Source organism: Amblyraja radiata, chromosome 31, assembly GCF_010909765.2.
Source record: "Amblyraja radiata isolate CabotCenter1 chromosome 31, sAmbRad1.1.pri, whole genome shotgun sequence".
Classification (NCBI taxonomy): Eukaryota; Metazoa; Chordata; class Chondrichthyes; order Rajiformes; family Rajidae; genus Amblyraja; species Amblyraja radiata.
In genome coordinates this window covers 25,237,191-25,257,470 of record NC_045986.1, presented here as the reverse complement: position 1 = coordinate 25,257,470, position 20,280 = coordinate 25,237,191, and the positions used below count along the sequence as shown (strand labels likewise).

Sequence of the window (20,280 nt, the reverse complement as noted above, 5' to 3'; positions counted from 1 at the left end):
ATGATGGCATTTACCAGCGGGGAGCCACACGATTCGCAGCCCCGCCAACAGTCCGTTTCTTTTTTCATCTTTTTTTAATTTTTAGTGTGTGTTAAAAGTTTGTGTAAATGTTCTCCAGTTTGTTTTATGTGGGGGGAGGGGGTGGGAATCGGGGGAAACTTTTTTTTCAGTTTCTTACCTTACCGGATCGCATTCTCCGGTTGCTCTGCGGCTTACCAACGATGGAGCTGAGGCCTCCTCACACTGACTTGAGCCCTACCGCGGAGCGTGGACTTAACATTGGAGCCGATCCCATTGCATGAGATCACTCCAACCGCGGCCTGCAGACTTACCATCAAGGGCTCGCAGTCTCGGGAGAGGCTCGTCGAGAAGCTCCAACAATGCTGAGGCTCGACCAGCCCCGGCCCGGGGTCTGACCGCTAGAGCAGGGGAGCTGACATCCCCCTGATGCAGGAGCTGATCGCCTCGATGCGGAGGGTCAAAACGCTGCTGGCTACGGGAGTGAAGATCATCCCATCAACGGAGGGCTCGGGTCCCCCGACCACGGGAGAGCAAAGGGAAAAGATTTGAACTTTTTTTCGTCTTCCATCACAGTGAGGAATGTGGAGGAGTCACTGTGGTGGATGTTTATGTTAAAATGTGTTTTGTGTGTTCCGTTGCTTTTTATTTGTATGGCTGACTTGGCAAATGAAATTCCTCGTATGTTGCAAAACATACTTGGCTAATAAAGTATTATTGTGATTGTGTTTATGAGCTGCTTGAATGTGTTCAATACATCTTTATTGTCTCCCTCATTTCAGATGGCTGAACAGCTGATGACACTGGCCTATGAGAATGGAATAAACCTCTTTGACACAGCAGAGGTTTATGCAGCTGGCAAGTAGGTCATCTAACCTTTATGGTCATTGCGGAGTACAGCATGATGCACGATTCAAGCAGATTATTCTGTTTTATTTTTGAATTGGAATAATTTCTCAGCCTAATAACTCAATAAACAAGGATTGCCCAACTTTGTTGCATCCAGCCTGGAATTTTCATGACAATAATTGTCCTATTCCTCATCTGCAGTGCTGGGATATCCTAACAGTTGATTCATTTTCTATAGTTGCACTTCTTACAATTGGAAATTAGCTCTGGACTATGAGAACTATTGCTGGTTACTTCAAATATTGTTCCTTAACAAATTTCATGAAATTATGTTATTTAGTGCTATCATAATATAAAGAATCGGAAAGAATTAAATAATTCTTCCCATCATGCACGACATGCACTTGCTAAAATTCTAGAGGAAGAAAGTTACATGGATTATTTTGTGTTTAAAAATATTTCTTGTACACCAATGTAATGTTTCAGTAGTCATACCTAGTCATACCTAGCAATTATATATTAACAATTTGGAGTTCATTTTGAAAACAGACTTCAAAATTAAAGGATTAGTAATTCACATGCACTCTTATGCACCCTTTCACACATGCACAGGCAAACCCATATAAACACAGTTAAGCTCCCATCATTAAGTTTGTGGATAGTAAATAATTGAGCTTGGAGATACCATTCCCATGGATTTGAGAATGCTAATTACCCAATAGGATTGTTCATTATCCGACACTAGGTCTGGTTGATCTGTTTGTTTCACAGTTGAGCACCTTGAATACATCTTTTAAAGCTGGCAATGAAAATAATTGTAGCATCTTGCTGCAAATCAGCCAGCCAGAAAACGAAAATCCCATAATTATTGGTACTGCACCAAGTATGACATTATAAATTAAGATTTTAATCAGGATAAATCCACTGATTTTTATCAGGTGGGAACACGTTATAGGGGATTTTCTTGTGTAAAATTGATCAAAAAATATTTGCTATGATGAGACAATTGACCTTCAACGATCAAAGCCATCAAGCCTTGCCTTCAATGCCATCAGCTCTTTGATCCATGGTTTTAACAACGGAAAAGCTTGGCAATAAACTCCAAACTGAGCAGATTTTTGGTTGTTGGTGTCACTTAAAAGCAAAGGTAGAAACAGCATTGTTTATTTTTAATATTATGAAATACCAAGATTTGATGTGATCTGATTTTTGTTCACTGGGCAATATTCCACATTGGTAGGTAGTCGACAATATTACAACCTTATTGAAACTGTTACTTCTGAGCCAAAGGTCATAAGCAATGCAGCTTCATAAAGTCCTTCAGTGTCTCCATTGAAGATTTTTGTTGCTTTTGCAGCATCCATTGATCAGAAGCACGTGAAGGTTGCAATCTTCCACCCCACAAGGGTGACTGATGAGCAGGAAATGCTCGGTCTGATCATCCAGTGGTACAAAATAACCTGGGCATGATTATTACTATGTTTCACTGAAAATAAATTATATATTTGTATTTAAAATAATTAATCTTAAGTACTTTTAGGTTCAGAAAATCTTAGGTATGAGGAGAATCAGGGAGGGGAAATGAAAATGAAAGCTAAAATTGAAAAAAAATCTTTGAAACAAAAAGTAACATCCTTATCCAAGTAACTTGTAAAATATATTAAACTCCACTTTCTTCTTTCTCCACAGGGCAGAAATTGTAATGGGGAACATTATCAAGAAGAAAGGATGGAGGTAATCTTATTATTCTTAGCTTAATGTTTAGAGAATTATGAGGAATTATTCACAAATTAATGACATTACTGTGCAGTTTAACATATAAGACTTGTGTCACTAATGTAATATATTTTTCTAAGTTTAGTGGTTATGACCATTTTTATTTGTGGAAAAATTGGAACAGGAAAAGCAAGCTAAAAAATGCTTCCTCGGCAGTGCTATGTGTTTCACGTATTTAGTGAATAAATATATCATCAATTCCATAACAAAGTTAACTGCAATATCATTAAAATGGAAAAACTGTCCTGCCAACCATAGCCATATGTTTTGGTCTTGCCCTAAGCTAGCAGCCTTTTGGAGGAGTGCTTTCGACTTGATAAGCAGAGCCTACGGCCAGACTATTCCTCCAAACCCACTGTCAGCCATTTTCGGTACCCCTCCCAACACCAACCTCTCTGTTGCGGTGAAACGGGTTCTAGCTTTTACAACCTTGTTAGCCCGGAGACTGATCTTGCTTAACTGGAGGCTCACCTGTCCCCCGACACACACCCGCTGGATTAAGGAGGTGCTTTACAATTTAAAGCTTGAAAAACTTAGGTTCTCTCTCAAAGGCTCTACCAAGACATTCCTAGATACATGGAACCCTTTTTTGGAACTTGTTAACTCTCTCAACTTGTCCCTGGACTCGGAAGAGGACTGAGTGCTCTCCACCATTGTTCTGCTCTACTGAAGCTGCTCTCCCCTTAACCCCCCTCCCCACACTTATTTATTTAATTACTCACTTATTTACTGTTATTAGTGACCCCCTTTTTTTTTTTTTTAGTACTTTTTGTTTCGTTTATCTTACCATATTTGTGTGGATGTGTATGTATGTGAGTGTTGTTTGTCCCCGTTTGGTTCCAACCTGATTCGGGTGGGTTGAAGGTGGGTAAGGGTAAGGGCTTTGAGGGTCGCTTACATACTGTTGCACAATTATGCCTTGACTGTCACTGTCTGTTATCATTGTATGTATGCAAATTGCTGTGAAATTCAAATAAAAAGATTTAAATCAAAATGGAAAAACTGTCACTCAATCTAAACAGAGAAATGGAAGCATCTCCCTTTGGTGGATCAGCTCTACCATCCACATTTTTCACCACACTAATATGCAAGGGCAGATTGAGATCAAGAAGAAGGAGGATTCACATTAAGGTGGATAAATCAGAAGACCTCATCACACCTCTGGAATTAATATTTTTAGTCCAAGACTTAATGAAGTCAGAAGTTGAAATGTTTTGGGGAAGCACAAACTGGATTTAGCTTTTTATTGAGTAAGGATCACCTGATAGTAAAATTGACAGCACTTTCCATAATTCTGCTGATGCTTGTACTGCATGTCCAGCAGATTAGAGATTCAGAACAAGCCAAGGAATGCATGCAACTAGCCCTTTTTTTTAAATAGATGTGGCACAATACAATGTCAAATAATATTTAAGATTGCCAGAAATGTTCTGTTCTGTGTTGTGAGTATGAACATTTCCTTTGTATTAGCTTTGCAACACTATACATAAAACTTCAAATGCAAAAATAGACAAAACCATTTCTCAACATTCTCTTTTCTCTTTGCAGACGTTCCAGCCTTGTCATCACAACCAAAATCTTCTGGGGTGGAAAGTATGTAACCAGATATTTTAATGATTAAAACTGTTGAATACATGTAATTGATAAGTTATTCAGTATTTATTTGAAGGCAATTTACAGCAGAGCCATTCAGACTGGGAAGTTTAAGATTCGATTTTCAGAGTACTGAATCATGAAATGTGGCCATGAAACTTTAATTTGGGATTTTTGAGTCTGGTAAAACAAAGTTGGATACAGAATGTCTGTGAGTACAGGGCTAGGCACATTTTGATGTAGCAGTGCTGGTGCGTCTATAATACATTTCTTTTGGCGGAAATTAGGAAAAACTTGACATTTCTACATTTTGATCACTAAGGTTGTGTTAATTATTAGTGATTTTACTGAGGAGGCTATATTTTTATTCCACCTGAGAGAGCTTGTCAATATTATTAACCTTTGAATCAGCACTGTTTAGGTGTGTGTTTAGGGGAGTCTCATAAGGCGACTTTAGCATTTTTATCTTTAAGCTAGACGTGAACTTTACAAGCTAAGCCATCCATGATAGCACTAGAGAAACTGATAATGAGTGGCCTTCTTGAGCTGCTGAAATCTATGTGTGAAGGTAGGGTAGAAGGTATGAACATAAGGTATAAACCTCTACATGCACAGTCACCAGCAGGTGATACAAGATGGTGATCAGGAGTGTAAACCATCTTCATTCCATTATTCATTCTATTCTGGGATATTGGGACCGTAGGATCCCTACTATTGATCAGTAACCTCAGCACGGGCATGGGATCAAACATGTAAATTGCCAATGTTTGTGGGCGGAGCACCAAGGCAAATTCCTTGTATATGAATACTTGGCCAATAAACTTACTTACTTACTTAATACCACTAATATTTTCAGATTTCTAATTTAAAAAATGTTGCGAACTTTGGTCCACTGCTCCACTGTCCAGCTTTTGTATGATCTTGTCTATATCAATATAGTGGCTTGAATTCTATTATTTGGAAATGTGCTCTGATCTGAATTAACCAGGATGACTAAATCACTAATCATTGCAGAGTAACCTTTAAAACCTGTGTTTGTCATTTCTTATTGCAGAGCAGAGACTGAGAGAGGACTCTCCCGAAAGCACATTATAGAAGGTAGGGCATCATGCTGGTGGAAAAGTTGCTGCTGATAATAATTGGTTAGTGACTTTGTTATGAAATAGTTCAGGGATCTTATTAACGTCAAGAGTGGCAGATAGAAACTGGGATCTGATTTAAGCAGAAATCTTGCGTTCAAAAGCAGGGAGAAGTGAAAAAAGACAAAGGATGGTCATCATTTGCAAAGTCAACATTCATGGCACATATCTAATTGCTCTTGAGAAGATGATGCTGTCAAAATAGTCACGTTTAATAGCTGCAGTGTATTTTGTGGATGGTGTGCACTGCAACCAGTAATGAAAGGAGTGAAGTGGTCGATAGAGAGCCAATCAAACAGACTGCTTTGTTCTGTCTGGTGTTGAACTTTTAGTGTTGGAGGTGTATTCATCTAACATTCCATACATCCTTGATCTTTGCTGAGTAGATGATGGCAAGGCTCTGGGGGATCAAATAGGGAATCACTCTCCACAGGATCTTCAGTCTCTGATATGATCTTGTAGTTGCAACACTTATCTAGCTGATCAAATTAAGCTTCAAATCAATGGTGACCTTGTGGGTCCCGTCCCCCCACCCCCACCATAGTCATGGTAATTCCAAAGATCAAGATGGATGGCTAGATCTCTTGGGTGAGCTAACATATATCTGCATTGAACTCAAACATAAATGACTAGATTCATTGATGAAAGAGCATTATATATCTGAACAGACAATTGACGTCATGCTATTCAATGCTAAACATTATGCTGCTATTGGAAGATGAGGCTGTGGGAACAGGCATCATTATACTAACCCATTTCTATAATCATCATCTGTGACTATCTTAAATTTCTTCATAGAAATGAATTAGACAATAGTTTTGTTCTTGCTGTACAACACCAGTCACTTTATTCTGCCAGTTGCATCACATCCAGAGAAGGAAAAATCTCTGTAGGATTAAGCCCTTCGGTTTTTAATGAATATTTGTATTCTGCATTGGCAGGACTGAAAGCTTCACTTGAGCGGTTACAGATGGAGTATGTGGATGTGGTATTTGCTAATAGGCCAGACCCAAACACACCCATGGAAGGTGAGTTTCATTACACAAGTAAGAATGTAACACCAATTTTTAATCTATAAATTGTGAAAAAGCACTCACCTCCTCTTCCTTCTTACATCCTGCCTCAATAAGTAACTTCTACAGTAAAGGTTCAAGAAATGTAGATCGGCATCTTTACAACAATGACAGACTGTTTACTGATAATTAAGCGAAGGTCACCATTATAGGACCTAGAATATCCATAGGACCTCTGATCATTTATTAGAGAAGTGCAAATGTTAAGGATCATTCATTAGTGGACTTTATCTGTTTTACATGGGATTGATTTGCAATGCCTCTTTCCAAGTTTTGTTTTATCCCCAATCTCTTAAAGAATAAATTCTTGTAATATTACAATACCACAGAGGGCTGCCAAATATCTAGTTCATACTCTTTTTGTTTGAGGGGACAACTGAGTAGTACTTGTACTATTCCCTGTGCACAACCCTAATGTGGCTGGGCCTAATGGCAACACACAACTACTGGCCTATCTGAGATCAGCTACAGTATATTGGAAAGTAGCATTTGAACCAACAATAGTTTATTGATTATTCAAGATTCAAAACCTTTGATATAGTACATTTGTTGCGAGCAGTGTGAAGCTAAAAGTGCATGTTTCATTTAACTGTCTGCTTAGTTGCGGTGGCCCAAAGGGTCTGTGTCCATGCTGTTCATCTACATGACTCGCAAATTAGACCAAATAATTCACTGGAATTCCAAATGTCGTAAATGTGCATGCGTAAATTCTAAGCTCCAATAAATTTGTTTTGGGAACAACAACAAATTGAGAACATTTTGCTATCTGGATTATTTTTTGGTTCTCCTTTGACAGATTTTTAAAGATTAATTATCAAGGTATCTGTATTTATTCTCGGTGGAAAATATTTTAAATTTGATATTTAAGCCTGGTGGTGCTTTGTCTGATGCGTTGCACCATGAGAGGGGCAAGCACAACACCAGACTATTATATGATCCTGATTTAAGCACCCAGTGATTTTTCTTCTTTTATACTATCCAAGTATTGATGCAACTAAGATAAGCACTGAGCAACACTTGTTTCTGCCTACACCTTCAGCATTTGAGGCAAAATGAACATGAAGGTTTATTTTTAAATACAACAGATGTAACTTGGAAAAGGCCCATAGGGTTTGCCATCCTTGGTGCAGTTCTCACATGCATATCCTTAGATAAAGCAAGTAGATGCTTTTATTTCAGTTTTTTTTAATGTCAGGTGATTTAAGGATCGAAATGTGGGAAATAAAAATGATATAATTTACATGAGGAGATGCTTGGAAGAACAGAGTGGAACAGGGGAGGATGGTATATTGGGAGGAGTAGCAGTTTGAGGGTGGCTAACCCGGGTATTTCCTTTTGTATTTGCCTTGAAAAGGTGAGTTGCCTCCTGTCCTCCATGTGAAAGTAAACCCACTGTGCTCTGGCTAGAGTGATCTAAGAATAAGACTAGATACCGCTGAAGGAATGCTGATGTTTCAGGGTAATGTGGGACTGGAGAAACACCTTCCGAGAGATGGAACTTGTCCTCCTGGTGATCGCATACTGGGAGGTGCTGTTGGAGTAGCTTTGGGCAATAACTGCTGTGCATTTTGTAGGCAGTGCACACTGCAGCCACATTGTGTCAGCGGTGACGGATGTGAATGCTTAGATCGGCAGACAGGGTGCCAGTCAACAGGGGTGTTGTTTCTTAGATGGTATTGAGCTGCTTGAATATTGATGGAGCTGCACTCATGCAGGCAAGTGGAGAGTCTTGCATCGCATTCCTAACTCGTGCCTTGTAGGTGGTGAAACTAATTGGCTTATAATTGCATCTTTGTTCAAAGAGCTTCAGAATGGTTATTATTCGAAATATTATTCAGATTGATGAATTAAAAGATTATTGGTCTAAATCTGACATGCGCCTTCCACATTATTCTTGACCAAAGGAATTAGGACCAGAGAGGAAAATATTCTACTTGCCAGAATCAATACAATTTGAGCACAGAATGTAGGAAACAAAATGATAAATATTATTTCAAAAGTCCATTATGATTTTACCATAATGTTATTGAATTGTTTTTTCAATGCGCTCTTAATGCAATGGTATTTGAAAGAACCATTATTTTTGTTAGATGTACTCTTTGTTCAATGTGACCAAGCAAAACCTATGATGGTGCCACCTGTCTGCAACATCGTCACAGGATAAAATGACAGGATCATTTTTCTTTTCTTTCTAACAGTAACTGCTCTTTAAGAAAAGTTCCTATTAAAGCTTTACTGCATCCTGCAATGTTTACTTATTGGAGGTCTGATTTTTGAATTTAGATCTTGTTTCCCTTTACTGAGATGTTAATCAAGAAAAAAAGCTTTGCTGATCTCAGCTGGGTTAGTAGTTCAACTGTAGTTGATAAGGGATAGAGCCATCATCCCCATTCCTGGTTACACAAGCTGTAAATGATGACATTCTGACTTGGTAATAATACCTTAGAGTTGAATGGTAAATCATTGAATAGATATTGGGTTTTTGAACATGGATGCAGAGAGTTAACAATGGTGGGATTGTACCCCAGGATGGAGTTAACATTGTTGCAATTTAAGGAAAATAAAAGAAGAAAATTGGGGTGGCTGGGATAAATTGGCTTTGAATATTTATACCCACTCTGCAGTTCCACATAAATGCCAGTTTAATTGAACCTTTGATCCATGACTTCTATTTTTCCTATGAGCCCGTAAGGCATAGGAGCAGAATTAGGTAATTCAGCCAATCAGGTCTACTACACAATTCAATCATAGGTTGAATTATAGAGTCATAGTGTCTTACAGCGTGGAAACAGTCCCTTCGGCCCAACTTGCCCACATCGGCCAACATGTCTCATTCACACTAGTCCCACCTGCCTGCATTTGGCCCATATCCCTCTAAATCTGCCCTATCCATATACCTGTCTAAATGTTTCTTAAATATTGCGATAGTACCTGTCTCAACTATCTTCCCCAGCAGCTCCTTTCATACCCCTACCACTCTTTGTGTCAAAAAGTTACCCCTCCGGTTCCTATTAAACCTTTCCTCTTCACCTTAAACCTATGCCCTCTGGTTCTCGAATCATGGCTGATCTATTTTATCCCTCTCAACCCCATTCACCTGCCTGCTACCCTTAACCTTTGACGCCCATACTAAGCGAGAACCTATAATCTCCACTTTAAAAAGACCCAATGTACTGGCCTCCACAGCCATCTGTGGCAATGAATTCTACAGATTCACCACCCTCTGGCAAAATAAATCCCTCCTTATCTCCATTCTATGTTTTCATTCCATCCCCGTCTTCCACATTGTCCTTTGCCCCATCTCATACTGTATATAAAGAGGGCAGGATGCCACTCTGAACCTTGTGTAAAGAGAATCACACCAGTGGTACAGGATGAGTTCCATCCCTCGTTAACTGTTACCCACTTGGGAGGATCCATCTCCCTGTCATTATTCCCGATTTCCAGCCGTTCTATTCAAAGTAACTCAATTTCTGCTGAAATGTGTTTGTTCTTTTATTACTTCATATAATCAAATACTGAATATGTAAAGGAATTATGTTCTATTGGATGATTTTGTAATACTGTATATCAGCATGTTAGCAAACTGCTAACATACTTTTAAATTGTCCGTCATTTGGAGAAATATTGTGGTGAAAGTCCTTCAAAGTTCAGTACAGAAATGCTCTTAATCAAATCAATCTAATGAAGGTTATGCTGACTGCTGGTACTACTAATGTGGCATCACCATAAGTCTACAACAAGAGGTTTATAAAACAATGTCCCTTTTGTAGTCCTACATGAATTGTGTGTGTGTCTGGTTGGAGGGATTAGACTAACTTTCAACACATGCCTGTCTAAAAATCAGACGTTCAGGCTAAAATCTTGACTTCCCTAACATGTAAAACTTGGAATAGAATTACAACTGTACATTTGATGATGGGCAGACAAATTAATGGGTGAAAATATGCAGTTTGGTGTGGAATCTTGATTGTATGCCACAGTGCACATGATTTTGCACAAGAATGCTAGCAGTTCATTTGTGAGATGCCTTGTACATTGTACAGTGAGAATTGGCTGGGTGCGTGTTTCATGTCTGTTCATTTGTTTTGTGTTTTCATAGATTTGGGTGAATGTAATTTAAGGACATAATATGGAAGTAATACAAGTATTCACAGACCAACAGTCTGAACATATTTCAAGTGATCATAATTCTCTGAATGCTGGTTGTTGGTGATAAGATTGGGGTTTTCCCTTTACTAGAGAGGGGATCACCTGATCATTAGCAAGGAGCATCAACACAAGTATTTTACACGGAAATCAGGGTTTTGGAGCAGAAGCTGCAATCATGGATTGTTGAGAGCAAGGTTTAAATCTTGTACCTCCGATACAGAGGTACTATGTTTGTTCACAAAGAACCATTGTTTCCTGAAAAGTGAGTGTGATATCGACCAGCTAAAACATTTTTGTACTGAAAAGCTCCTTGTCAAATACCTAGAACTGATCACAACTCAGAATGTTATGTCTGAGATATGCATGAAGTCAGTTTAAAAAGATAAATCTTTGAAAAACAGAGACATGGTTTTGCCTGGCTGATAGGCTGGGTCTTTTTTCCCTGGAGTGAAGGAGGCTGAGGGATGATCTTACAGAGGTAAAAAAAACACATGGCATAGATAAAGTAAAATACAGAGTCTCTTTCCAAGTTAGGAGAGTCAAAAACTAGAGCGCATAGATTTACGATGCGAGAGGAAAGGAAAGAAATAAAGGGACCTGATGGGCAACTTTTTCATATAGGGGGTTCAGCATACATGGAATGAGCTGCCAGAAGAAGTGACGGAGGTGGGTCAATTACAACATTTAAAAGACACTTGGACAGGTACATGAAGGCAAAAGGTTTGGAGGGATCTGGCCCAGGCATTGGCTAGTGGGGCTAGCTTGGATACACAACTTGTTTGGCTTGGATAAGTTAGGCCAAGGGTCCCGTTTCACTGCAATATAATTGTATTATTCTATGACCTGGTTAGATGATTTTCACAATTCCAGTTCCCACAATTGTAAAATCCTTGCAAACGCAAAAGCATTTTCTGGGCATTTAGTGACAGCTGTGAAACACGCATGTATCACAAGCAATTTTATTTGCACTTTTAGATTATCACCGTTTTCCAATGAATCATTTTTGGTGGTATTTGCCATTGTAGTTTTTCTCAACTGTCTTTGGGATGCACGACTCCCTTGAATACAAATCATCAAGAACTCCTGTTTGGGGAAAATATTCGTTTTTCATTTTAGTTTAGAGATACAGCACGGAAACAGGCCCTTCGGCCCACCGAGTCCGCACCGACCAGCAACCACCGCACATTAACACTATCCTACACACACTAGGGACAATTTACACTTATACCAACCCAATTCACCGTCTTTCGAGTATTGAGTTATAAATACTTAAATCCTAATCTATACCGAGCTACCTAATGTTGAATTACCATTAAGTACAACAATCATCAGCAAATTAAATTATAGAAGCGACAACTAAATGTATCCACTCTCATTTCACATTAAATCAGGAGTAGGCACCTTGAACTGAAGGAGATAATTGATAACCCGCTCACTCAGTAAACTTATTGAATCATCAGAGAGCTAACCAAAGTAGCTCCTTGGATGCTATTTCCTCTGTACTGCACTGGATGAAACAACAAACTTAATTCCTGTCTCCACTCCTGTATTTATTTTTTGCACCATGACCCTCCTTTACAAAGTTTGGAAATGTCGTGCTTTTCACAGACGTTGGGGGAAATCAACAACAAAGCATAGGGCTCAAAGATGTGTCTAAAGATGTAGATTTAAGGAGATTTTTTTAAAGGGAAAGAAATGGAGAGTTGCGATCCTTAGACAGAGGTTTCTAGTGCAGGTTTCTGATTGATGACTGCCTTTTGCAATGGTGAAGAGGAAGCACAAAGACTCAAGGAAGAAGGACATAGATTAAGATGTTGGGTTATTTTGCTGATATTTAATTGGTTCTGAGACTTTGACAACCTAAGATTGTAAGTGATGTTTTCCTCACTGCCACTCCTGTCATATTAATCATCTATTTCATGGTACATTTGCCCTTCCAGTTAACTTTGTCAAGTATGTTGATTGGTACTACATTTACAATTTAATCTGTGTAGGTAAACAAAAGGGATACTGTCTTTTAAACAGTATTTTGTACCTTAATTGATAGAGTGCTCTGTTTTTATTTTTACTCGTACCTGTACTATATTTGAACTTTTACATGTTGAATGTGTTTTATAACGTGTTTCCAATGAAGGTGATCATTGCACGGGACTACTGTGTTCTGAGCTTGGAAGTCATATGTGTATGTATGTATATGTAGAATTTAATCTTGCCTCTCCCATGCCCTAAATTCTACAATGTAATGTGCCTTCAGCTATAAACTCTGGTTTTTTTTTAAATCTTTTTTTTATTACCAGGGGATCCATTTAGTTCTTCAAAGTCAAGAACATTCATCATTGAAGGTACACAGTACCCAAGAAATGAGTATTAATACTTAGCTGTTCCAAGGCATTTTATGGGGCAGATTGTTCGTTCACTCTGCTCCCACTTCCTCCCTTTCACCCAGAGAAGTAACCTCCCCATAAAATGCAACTTACCTGAATTCTTAACAACATCTTGCAAGTAAATAAAATGATTCTGTCCTACCCTTTTTGCTTCTTATTTTTGAACATGTTTCTTACGTTTTGAACGCCTCCTTCATATTCCTAAACCATGCATGTTGTACAAATGCCAATCCATTAGGGTTTAGCACTTTAATTGACTTTCTGTTTACGTGCTTTCAGGTTTGCCAGCATTTCATTTTGAATTCCTCTCATTCTGTGAACAGTAGTGCTGTGTATAGTAATGTTATGTAGATAGAATTACCGTACTCTGAGAAATTTATGCGCTTCATTTGTTTTGCACAAGTCTTGTTTCTGATTTTGTGGAAATTAAATTGAAAATCTCACGGCTCCTTCACGGCAAGTGTTTGCTTTGGCTGATATTTTTTAATTAAATGTTTGCCAGATGTTAAAATTCATTTTACTTTTTCTTAACATTGTGATTTTTTTCCCCCTCATTAACATGCGCCTTAAGTTTTTTATAATTATGAGCAATGTGTAACATGTAGGCTGTGACAACTTTTAGTCTATAACAATACATTGTAAAAACTGAATCCCCGTGAAAGGCAGTAGGCAGCCTTGCCATTTCCCATTGCTAAATGGCACACGTCTGCTGAGTAGCAAGGGGATGAAGGAAGCTGTTGCAGTTGTTTCTAAACTTGGGTAAGTATGAAACTACTCAACTGAAACCTGTTCTTCTGGTCACTTTGATAAAGCAGCAGGAGGTTTAGTTTATCTAAGTAATTTATGACCTCATGTTCTTGCTCATGCTAACAATACCCTGTAAACTACTTGCCTCAAATGAGTTGTGCATTACCAATATGTCACTGTTAGATAGTGCTAGCACACTGATTCAAAAGTCAATTATATATTAATGCGTGCGGTGAGCACAATTCCCAGCCAGACTCCCAATTCACCATGCCAAGTTCTTCAGGAAATCTCAGTGATTTTTGTGACGTTTTTGCCTTAAAGAGAGGCCACCGTGAGTAATAGGGACCGCAAGTTTACCCAAAGCAGCCAGCAAATATGAAACCTGTAATCAGATTGACCCCTTCATCAGTCTGCAGTCATCTGCAGGTGTAAGTGATGCGATGTAAGCAAGAGTGGAGAGTTTTTATCATGAATACTGACGACGCAACAATTACATTTTTACTTGCTGCAGCTTAGTGTAAGGCAACAACAGAAAATATATAATAATCAACAATATACGATAAAAACTAATAAGCAATGGAATCCCCTTAAGAGCAATTGTCAGATGTGTGAAATGACTCATTAAGGTGAATACAAAAATGGTCCTTTGGCACTAATTATCATCTATTTGAACCAGATAACTATTTCCCTGTTTCCCACCTGAAATGTTAACTATATCCTAAAGACATTTAGTGTCACTAAACAATCTTTCCAACTCCAGTAGCAATAAAATATGAAATGTATATGTTTTATAGTCATGATCAAATCTTTGTACAAGTAAATAAGGCTGGGCAAAAAGAATTAAATTAGAACAACAGATTGAAATTTAAGTGTTTAAAATAAGTAGGATTTAATTCTATTTTCTGGATAGATTACAGTAAATAGAAATAATTTCCTAACATATTTTATGAAGTTATTTGAATGCTATTCAAAACTGTTATATATTAGCTTCACCCTAAGTAAAATTTCTTAAAACTGCAAACATATTTTTGGCAATTAGATGGTTTAAACTTGTTAAAGGTTTTGCCTGAAACACTGGGCTATGTTTATTTAAGGGAATTACGCACTGTAGTGCTGCAGGTGAATAGAATTTATGCATGAGTGTGTGAGCCGCTCAGACCAGGAAGCTGCCATGTTCAATTCTGAATCTGCTTTAGGTACACTCATCATAGGCAGCACCTATGACTGACAGTGCTTGGGAAAGGGGAGCTCTGCCACAGTTCTATCCTGCCTGCTGTCCAGTAACCCTCAAAAGCAAATGTACAGTTGTGATGCTTTCCACTGTTGAATAACCAAAATTACTCTCTATTCATTGTTGCCAAGAAGAATGATGGCAAATTGAGGCTTGCCAAATTAAATGTTACAATTACAGCCTAAAGTTGCCATTAGCATTTAGTTCAGGACATGACATTTTAATGCCTAATCAACCATCTGTGGCCAGTAGTTTGCATTGGTGAAAGTGACCATGTAGTGCAGGTTTCACTGTAAATTAGTAATTATTGCAATCACTGCTATAGGTTATTTTGGTGATAGACTGGTACTGTTTTCAGCACAGTGGGCCTGGGATAAATTTTGTTAACTGAAATCGCCACTGCTGAACAACTAACTTCACAATATTCACTCTTCGTGCAAACAGTCCATGCAAATTTGCTGCAAGATTTATTGTAAGGAGTTGTTCAGCTAACTTGCAACTGCTTGATTCTGTTCACAACCCTGATCATGTAGCAGTGACAGTTATAGAATTCTGCAGTGAATGACTAGTAATAAATAGATGGACTTTAATATTATATTCGCCCGCATTAGTGTACTTTGGGGATCTGACATTTCAGAACATTCAAACTAAAGTGCAACAGAAAATTAATGTTGAGGAAAATAGTCAACCATTGAAATATTGTCTACCATTTAAATTCAGAGTTTTGGTTAGTGTTGTAGTAAATGATGTAACCACCATGCTAAGTATATTTTGAAAGTTGCATTAAGACAATGTGGATAGTATTGTGTGATTTTATCCCTGGCAAGATTAGAACAAAAATAATACGTTCACATTAGCTTTATTCTAATATTGCCTGGGATAAATTAAATATTTGGAAATATCAGGACCCTCAAGTACACCAACGTCGATGAAAATAATATTAATACAGTCCATCTATTTATTCCTTACCATTAATCATTCACTTAAAAATTTTGTAACCTTTGTTTAAAGGAGAACAATTAGGACACAGCAGTTATAGTTAAGTTCGACATAAGAACACAATAGAATAAAGAACCAAAGCTAATGATACTGTAATCGAATAAGACGAAGTTCTATTGGGCAAGAGGATATCTAGTGTCAATTAACTGACAATGTCAGCAAACAGGTCAGCAGTGGAAAATCTTCATATAAGATTGATCAGGTACATAGCTCCCAACAGATATAAAAAAGCTGCACCAAAGATTTGAGCTACTTTAGTAAATACATCGAACCTAAACTAAGGCTTAAAATGAGGCCTTTGTTAGGCCAGTCCATGATAATCATGAAGAACATAGGGGAAAGGGGAAATTAAAAATCTAAAGAGGAATTCAAGTTCAGTAGCAGATTTGTTAAAGGCCCATCTTGAGGCAGTGACTTGTGATGCCAGAGTTGGTTGATAAAGTGTCACCAGAAGTGTGTTTGAAAAATCCAGACATTTGGTTTCAGGAAAAAAATGGCCGTATAAATACCAAGTTGGTTGATAGGAAGCAAAAAGTTAGAGTACAAATTCTGGAGTTACTGCTAGAAACACTTTAGTTTTTGGTATACATGGCTGATTTGGACTTGCATGGTGGACCAAAGTCTCAAAGTTTGCTGCTCACAACATAGTAGGAGACGTTTAATCAGTGAAGTCTACAGAATTTTCAAAAAGCAGTAGATGTGATTTAATGAGCATTTAAGAGGGTGATCCATTTTGAAAAAATAAATAAGCAATGATAACAAATAATATTTTATTTTCTATGATGTACTAAAGTAAAGTTGTAATCTTGTGTTGAATAAAAGATTTGTTAGAAAAACCTAGTACTGTTTCAAACTTCAGGAGGTCCCAGAAACAAATGAAGTACATTTTGATTAATTAATACCAAGGTAATGCAAGTATTGTGGGTATAGAATGGAGTTAGATTTGGGGCATGTCGTGACTGGAAGGGCATTAAAACAATGAGGAGAGGTTATCACTTATTTTCCAAATTAAATTATGATCACAAGGAGATATTAAAGATTTTATAATGTTTCCACTTTGCCAGTGTATGTTCAGAATTGATGCTTTCAAAATTAAATAATACCTTTAATGGAGTAAATTGAGAAAGGACTGTTTCCACAGTAGGAGTCAGAAAATAGATTTTGTTAATTTAAAAATGATTGCAGTTCCCATCATTAACATGGGCACAGTAAACAAGGCCAAATCCAGAAGCTCTCTATTCAGCCTATTGTCGTCAAATCTGCCCCCTCCCCCTCTTACTTATCATGCGAGCATTTCCTTTTCAAAATAATATCCAGTTCCCTTTAGTCTATGTAAGATCCTTCGTTATTAAATCTGTTCAGGGATGATGTAGTACTGAGATTAATTGAGAAATCAAGCCATTGCAATCCTGGTAGCAGCAAATCTGTAGTCATGTAATACACACCTCCTCTAACTATTGTACCAGTCCATCACTAACTACTTAGTCCAAGCCTTCATGTTTTGTTTTAAAATCCTGTCTATGTTTTCCTTTCCATTTGATTAATTAAGAGTCTGCTAAATCATTTAATGCATCATCAGTAAAGTGGGAATTCTGGCAGAATTATTGCTGAATTATTTGTGCTTTGTGCATGTTATGCATTTCAATCATTGTCCTTTTCTTTTATCTTTGGCCTACATGTGCCTGTGCATAATTTTATGAAAAAGCCTGCATGATAACAGATTGGGCTGAGAAGCCGTGGCGGGATTATTGAATGCTTTTTGGGGTTGTTTCTAAAAATATTTTATTCCACAAGTCTGGCAGTAAAAAATAAGATATGCCTTGCAAGCAATGTATTCATGTAACAGAGCCAGACGGGGTGGAGGGTGGGAGGCAAAGAGGGAGAAAATGAACCACCTGTATTTTGTAATTCATTAATAAAATAATTTATTTTTAAATATCAATGTTTAATGCTGCAATCTACTCTCAGCCCTACTGACTGTCTGCCCGATTCAGGCCTAAACATTTACTTTTGTACCATTTTATTGATTTTTTAAAAATATGAATCATCCCACCGTACCAGTTCACCAAATTCTAAAGGTCCTCCTTGGTTAGAGCAGCTTTGTCCTTTGTTGTTGGCCTACATGAGACAATAGAACCTTTTTGAGGACTATATTAGCAATCTTGTCAGCAAAATATTACAAGGATATAAATAAATTGAATATAATAAACCTGAATTCCAGGAATAGTCATAAAATATTTGTATGCACTAATGTATTCATAACCAGATTAAACTGCTGGTTTTAGCAGGCTAAACAATCAGCTCACAAAGCTCTGCGTTAAGATTTCTGCTTCTGTTTGTGATCTCACTGCAATGGAATATCATGATGTTGCATGAGGAAGATATCTGCAGACATTACCTGGCCCCAGTTTGTGTCAGCTAGCCATACAGCATAGGATACTAGCAGTGCAGAACTGAGTGATACCAGTGAATCTACAAACAAATTATTTTAAACTAAAGGTTATGAGACAACTCAGTAAGTATACTTTTTTTTGGTAAATCTTGTTCATTTTATACTTTTGAAATGGACAGTAACAATCAATTTTCCTGAAGTTTCCTCTGAAGGAAAACGCATTGTGAGAGTTGCAAAATAATTCAGCCTTAAATATGTTAAGAAAGGAATGGAGTCAATTCATACCACGATACTTCTATTTCACCAAAGAAAAAATGTATGTTAGGTTATAATTTGAATGGATACTTTCTGGAGAAAAATTACCATTGAACTACAATTGGAATATAGTTAGAAATAAAGCTAGGTAAATTGAGAATGCTGAAATGTTTCTGCCCTAATATTTAAAAAAATTGCACCAATTCAAAGACATTTGTGAAGTGCTCATTCAGGTACTGAAAATGTGGTCTCGGAGTCCATTACAGCTAAAATGAAGAATCGGCCAGCCCCAGATCCTGTCCATGGTCACCAGCAGCCCTTGCTGCTGACCAGGCCAAGATCAATAGCATTAGTTTTTGTAGATGATCAGTTTGCTGATACACAGTGCTCATGCATGAAAACAGACACTCTGGCAAAAATACCAGGTGTCATCCAGAATTTTGAATCTGAACTCTTGCAAGAAGTCAAATGCCTTATGAAAGAAAGAATATTAGGTACAGTATTTGAAGTGGTACTTTGATCTGAATGCTTAGCGTGTTCGACTAAACCTTTTTGTTGCCCAGTCATAACCCATCCAACAGAAATTTTGTACAACTGGTCTTACCATTCACACCCAAGCAACACCAATTCACCCTCAGGAATAAATACACGCCTATCCATAATAGACCTAACATTCAGATTTTCTCAAAATGTATGAGACGCGTTTCGTCTCACTTAATTTGTCAGTGCATATGTTATTATTTATGTCTGTAATTTATTTTTGCTCAATGCATTTTCATCATTAATAATTTTCCCATTGATTTCTCACCCAACTTCGTTCACATAAGAGGTGCTCTTTCACAGTTTATTTTCACACATTAACATGGCAGCCTTTGTGCAGCATAAGAGTAGCTTGAACTTTATTCTCTTGTTATTGGCTTTCATCCAGACAACATGAACCACTCACTATTAGGTAAAGAAATCCAAAAATAAGAGGCTGCGAGAATGTTTTCCCCACATGCAGCAAATAAAAAAAGAAAGATCATGTTAAATCAGAACCTTTGACAGTTATCTCAGACAAATGGATATACAGCGTGTAGCTTATTTGTGAAAATGGGAGTGAACATAAATATTTTACTGGGCTGGAGAGAATGATGAGGTAATCAAATTTGTAATGCACTTTTAAACCCCTCTATATATGTTGCAAACTGTTTCCAGACTCATTTTTAAAATTAATTGACTAATGGCCTATGGGCAATCTTAGCAGCCACTTTGCACTAAGATCCTGCCATCTGCAGTTAAACAAAATAACAGTCAATTTCCTCTGGTGGTGTGTGCTGAGAGATACATTTTGATTGGGATATCAAGTATTATCCTTACTCTTCCAAAATAAGGAAGTTTTATGTGGCCATTTTGAGTGCAACATTGTTTACTCATCTGAATGGTGCTCCTACTATAGCAAATTGCTTGGAGCAGTGATAGTGGTAACAGCTTTGTGCTCAATGTTTGGGGAAAAATGGATATTCCTTTTTCTGATCCACAAAAATCAAAGGCGACTTTGCACCAAAGTTCAGAGGTCCGTTCATTATGACCCGTCTCCATTAAGGGCGCTGGACACGTTGGCCCTGTCAGATAGTACGAGCACCTCATAAGAGCTTGCCAAGTGCAGTCGACCAAAGCTTATTTTGTCAGC

At 37.7% G+C, this 20,280-nt stretch overlaps 1 protein-coding gene across 14 annotated transcripts in view; it reads left to right on the top strand.

Moving 5' to 3' along the window:
* Positions 1 to 20,280, top strand: part of kcnab2 (potassium voltage-gated channel subfamily A regulatory beta subunit 2) — a 128,074-nt gene that overhangs the window by 97,319 nt on the left and 10,475 nt on the right. For 10 of the 14 annotated variants that reach the window (XM_033048171.1, XM_033048168.1, XM_033048172.1 and 7 more), the window contains 6 exons: positions 801 to 880; positions 2,557 to 2,601; positions 4,192 to 4,236; positions 5,291 to 5,334; positions 6,317 to 6,403; positions 12,898 to 12,942. In XM_033048171.1, coding sequence (XP_032904062.1) covers positions 801 to 880; positions 2,557 to 2,601; positions 4,192 to 4,236; positions 5,291 to 5,334; positions 6,317 to 6,403; positions 12,898 to 12,942 — 346 coding nt within the window. The remainder of the gene's footprint in view (positions 1 to 800; positions 881 to 2,556; positions 2,602 to 4,191; positions 4,237 to 5,290; positions 5,335 to 6,316; positions 6,404 to 12,897; positions 12,943 to 20,280) is intronic. The other 4 variants (XM_033048177.1, XM_033048174.1, XM_033048179.1 and 1 more) reach the window with 1 other exon arrangement.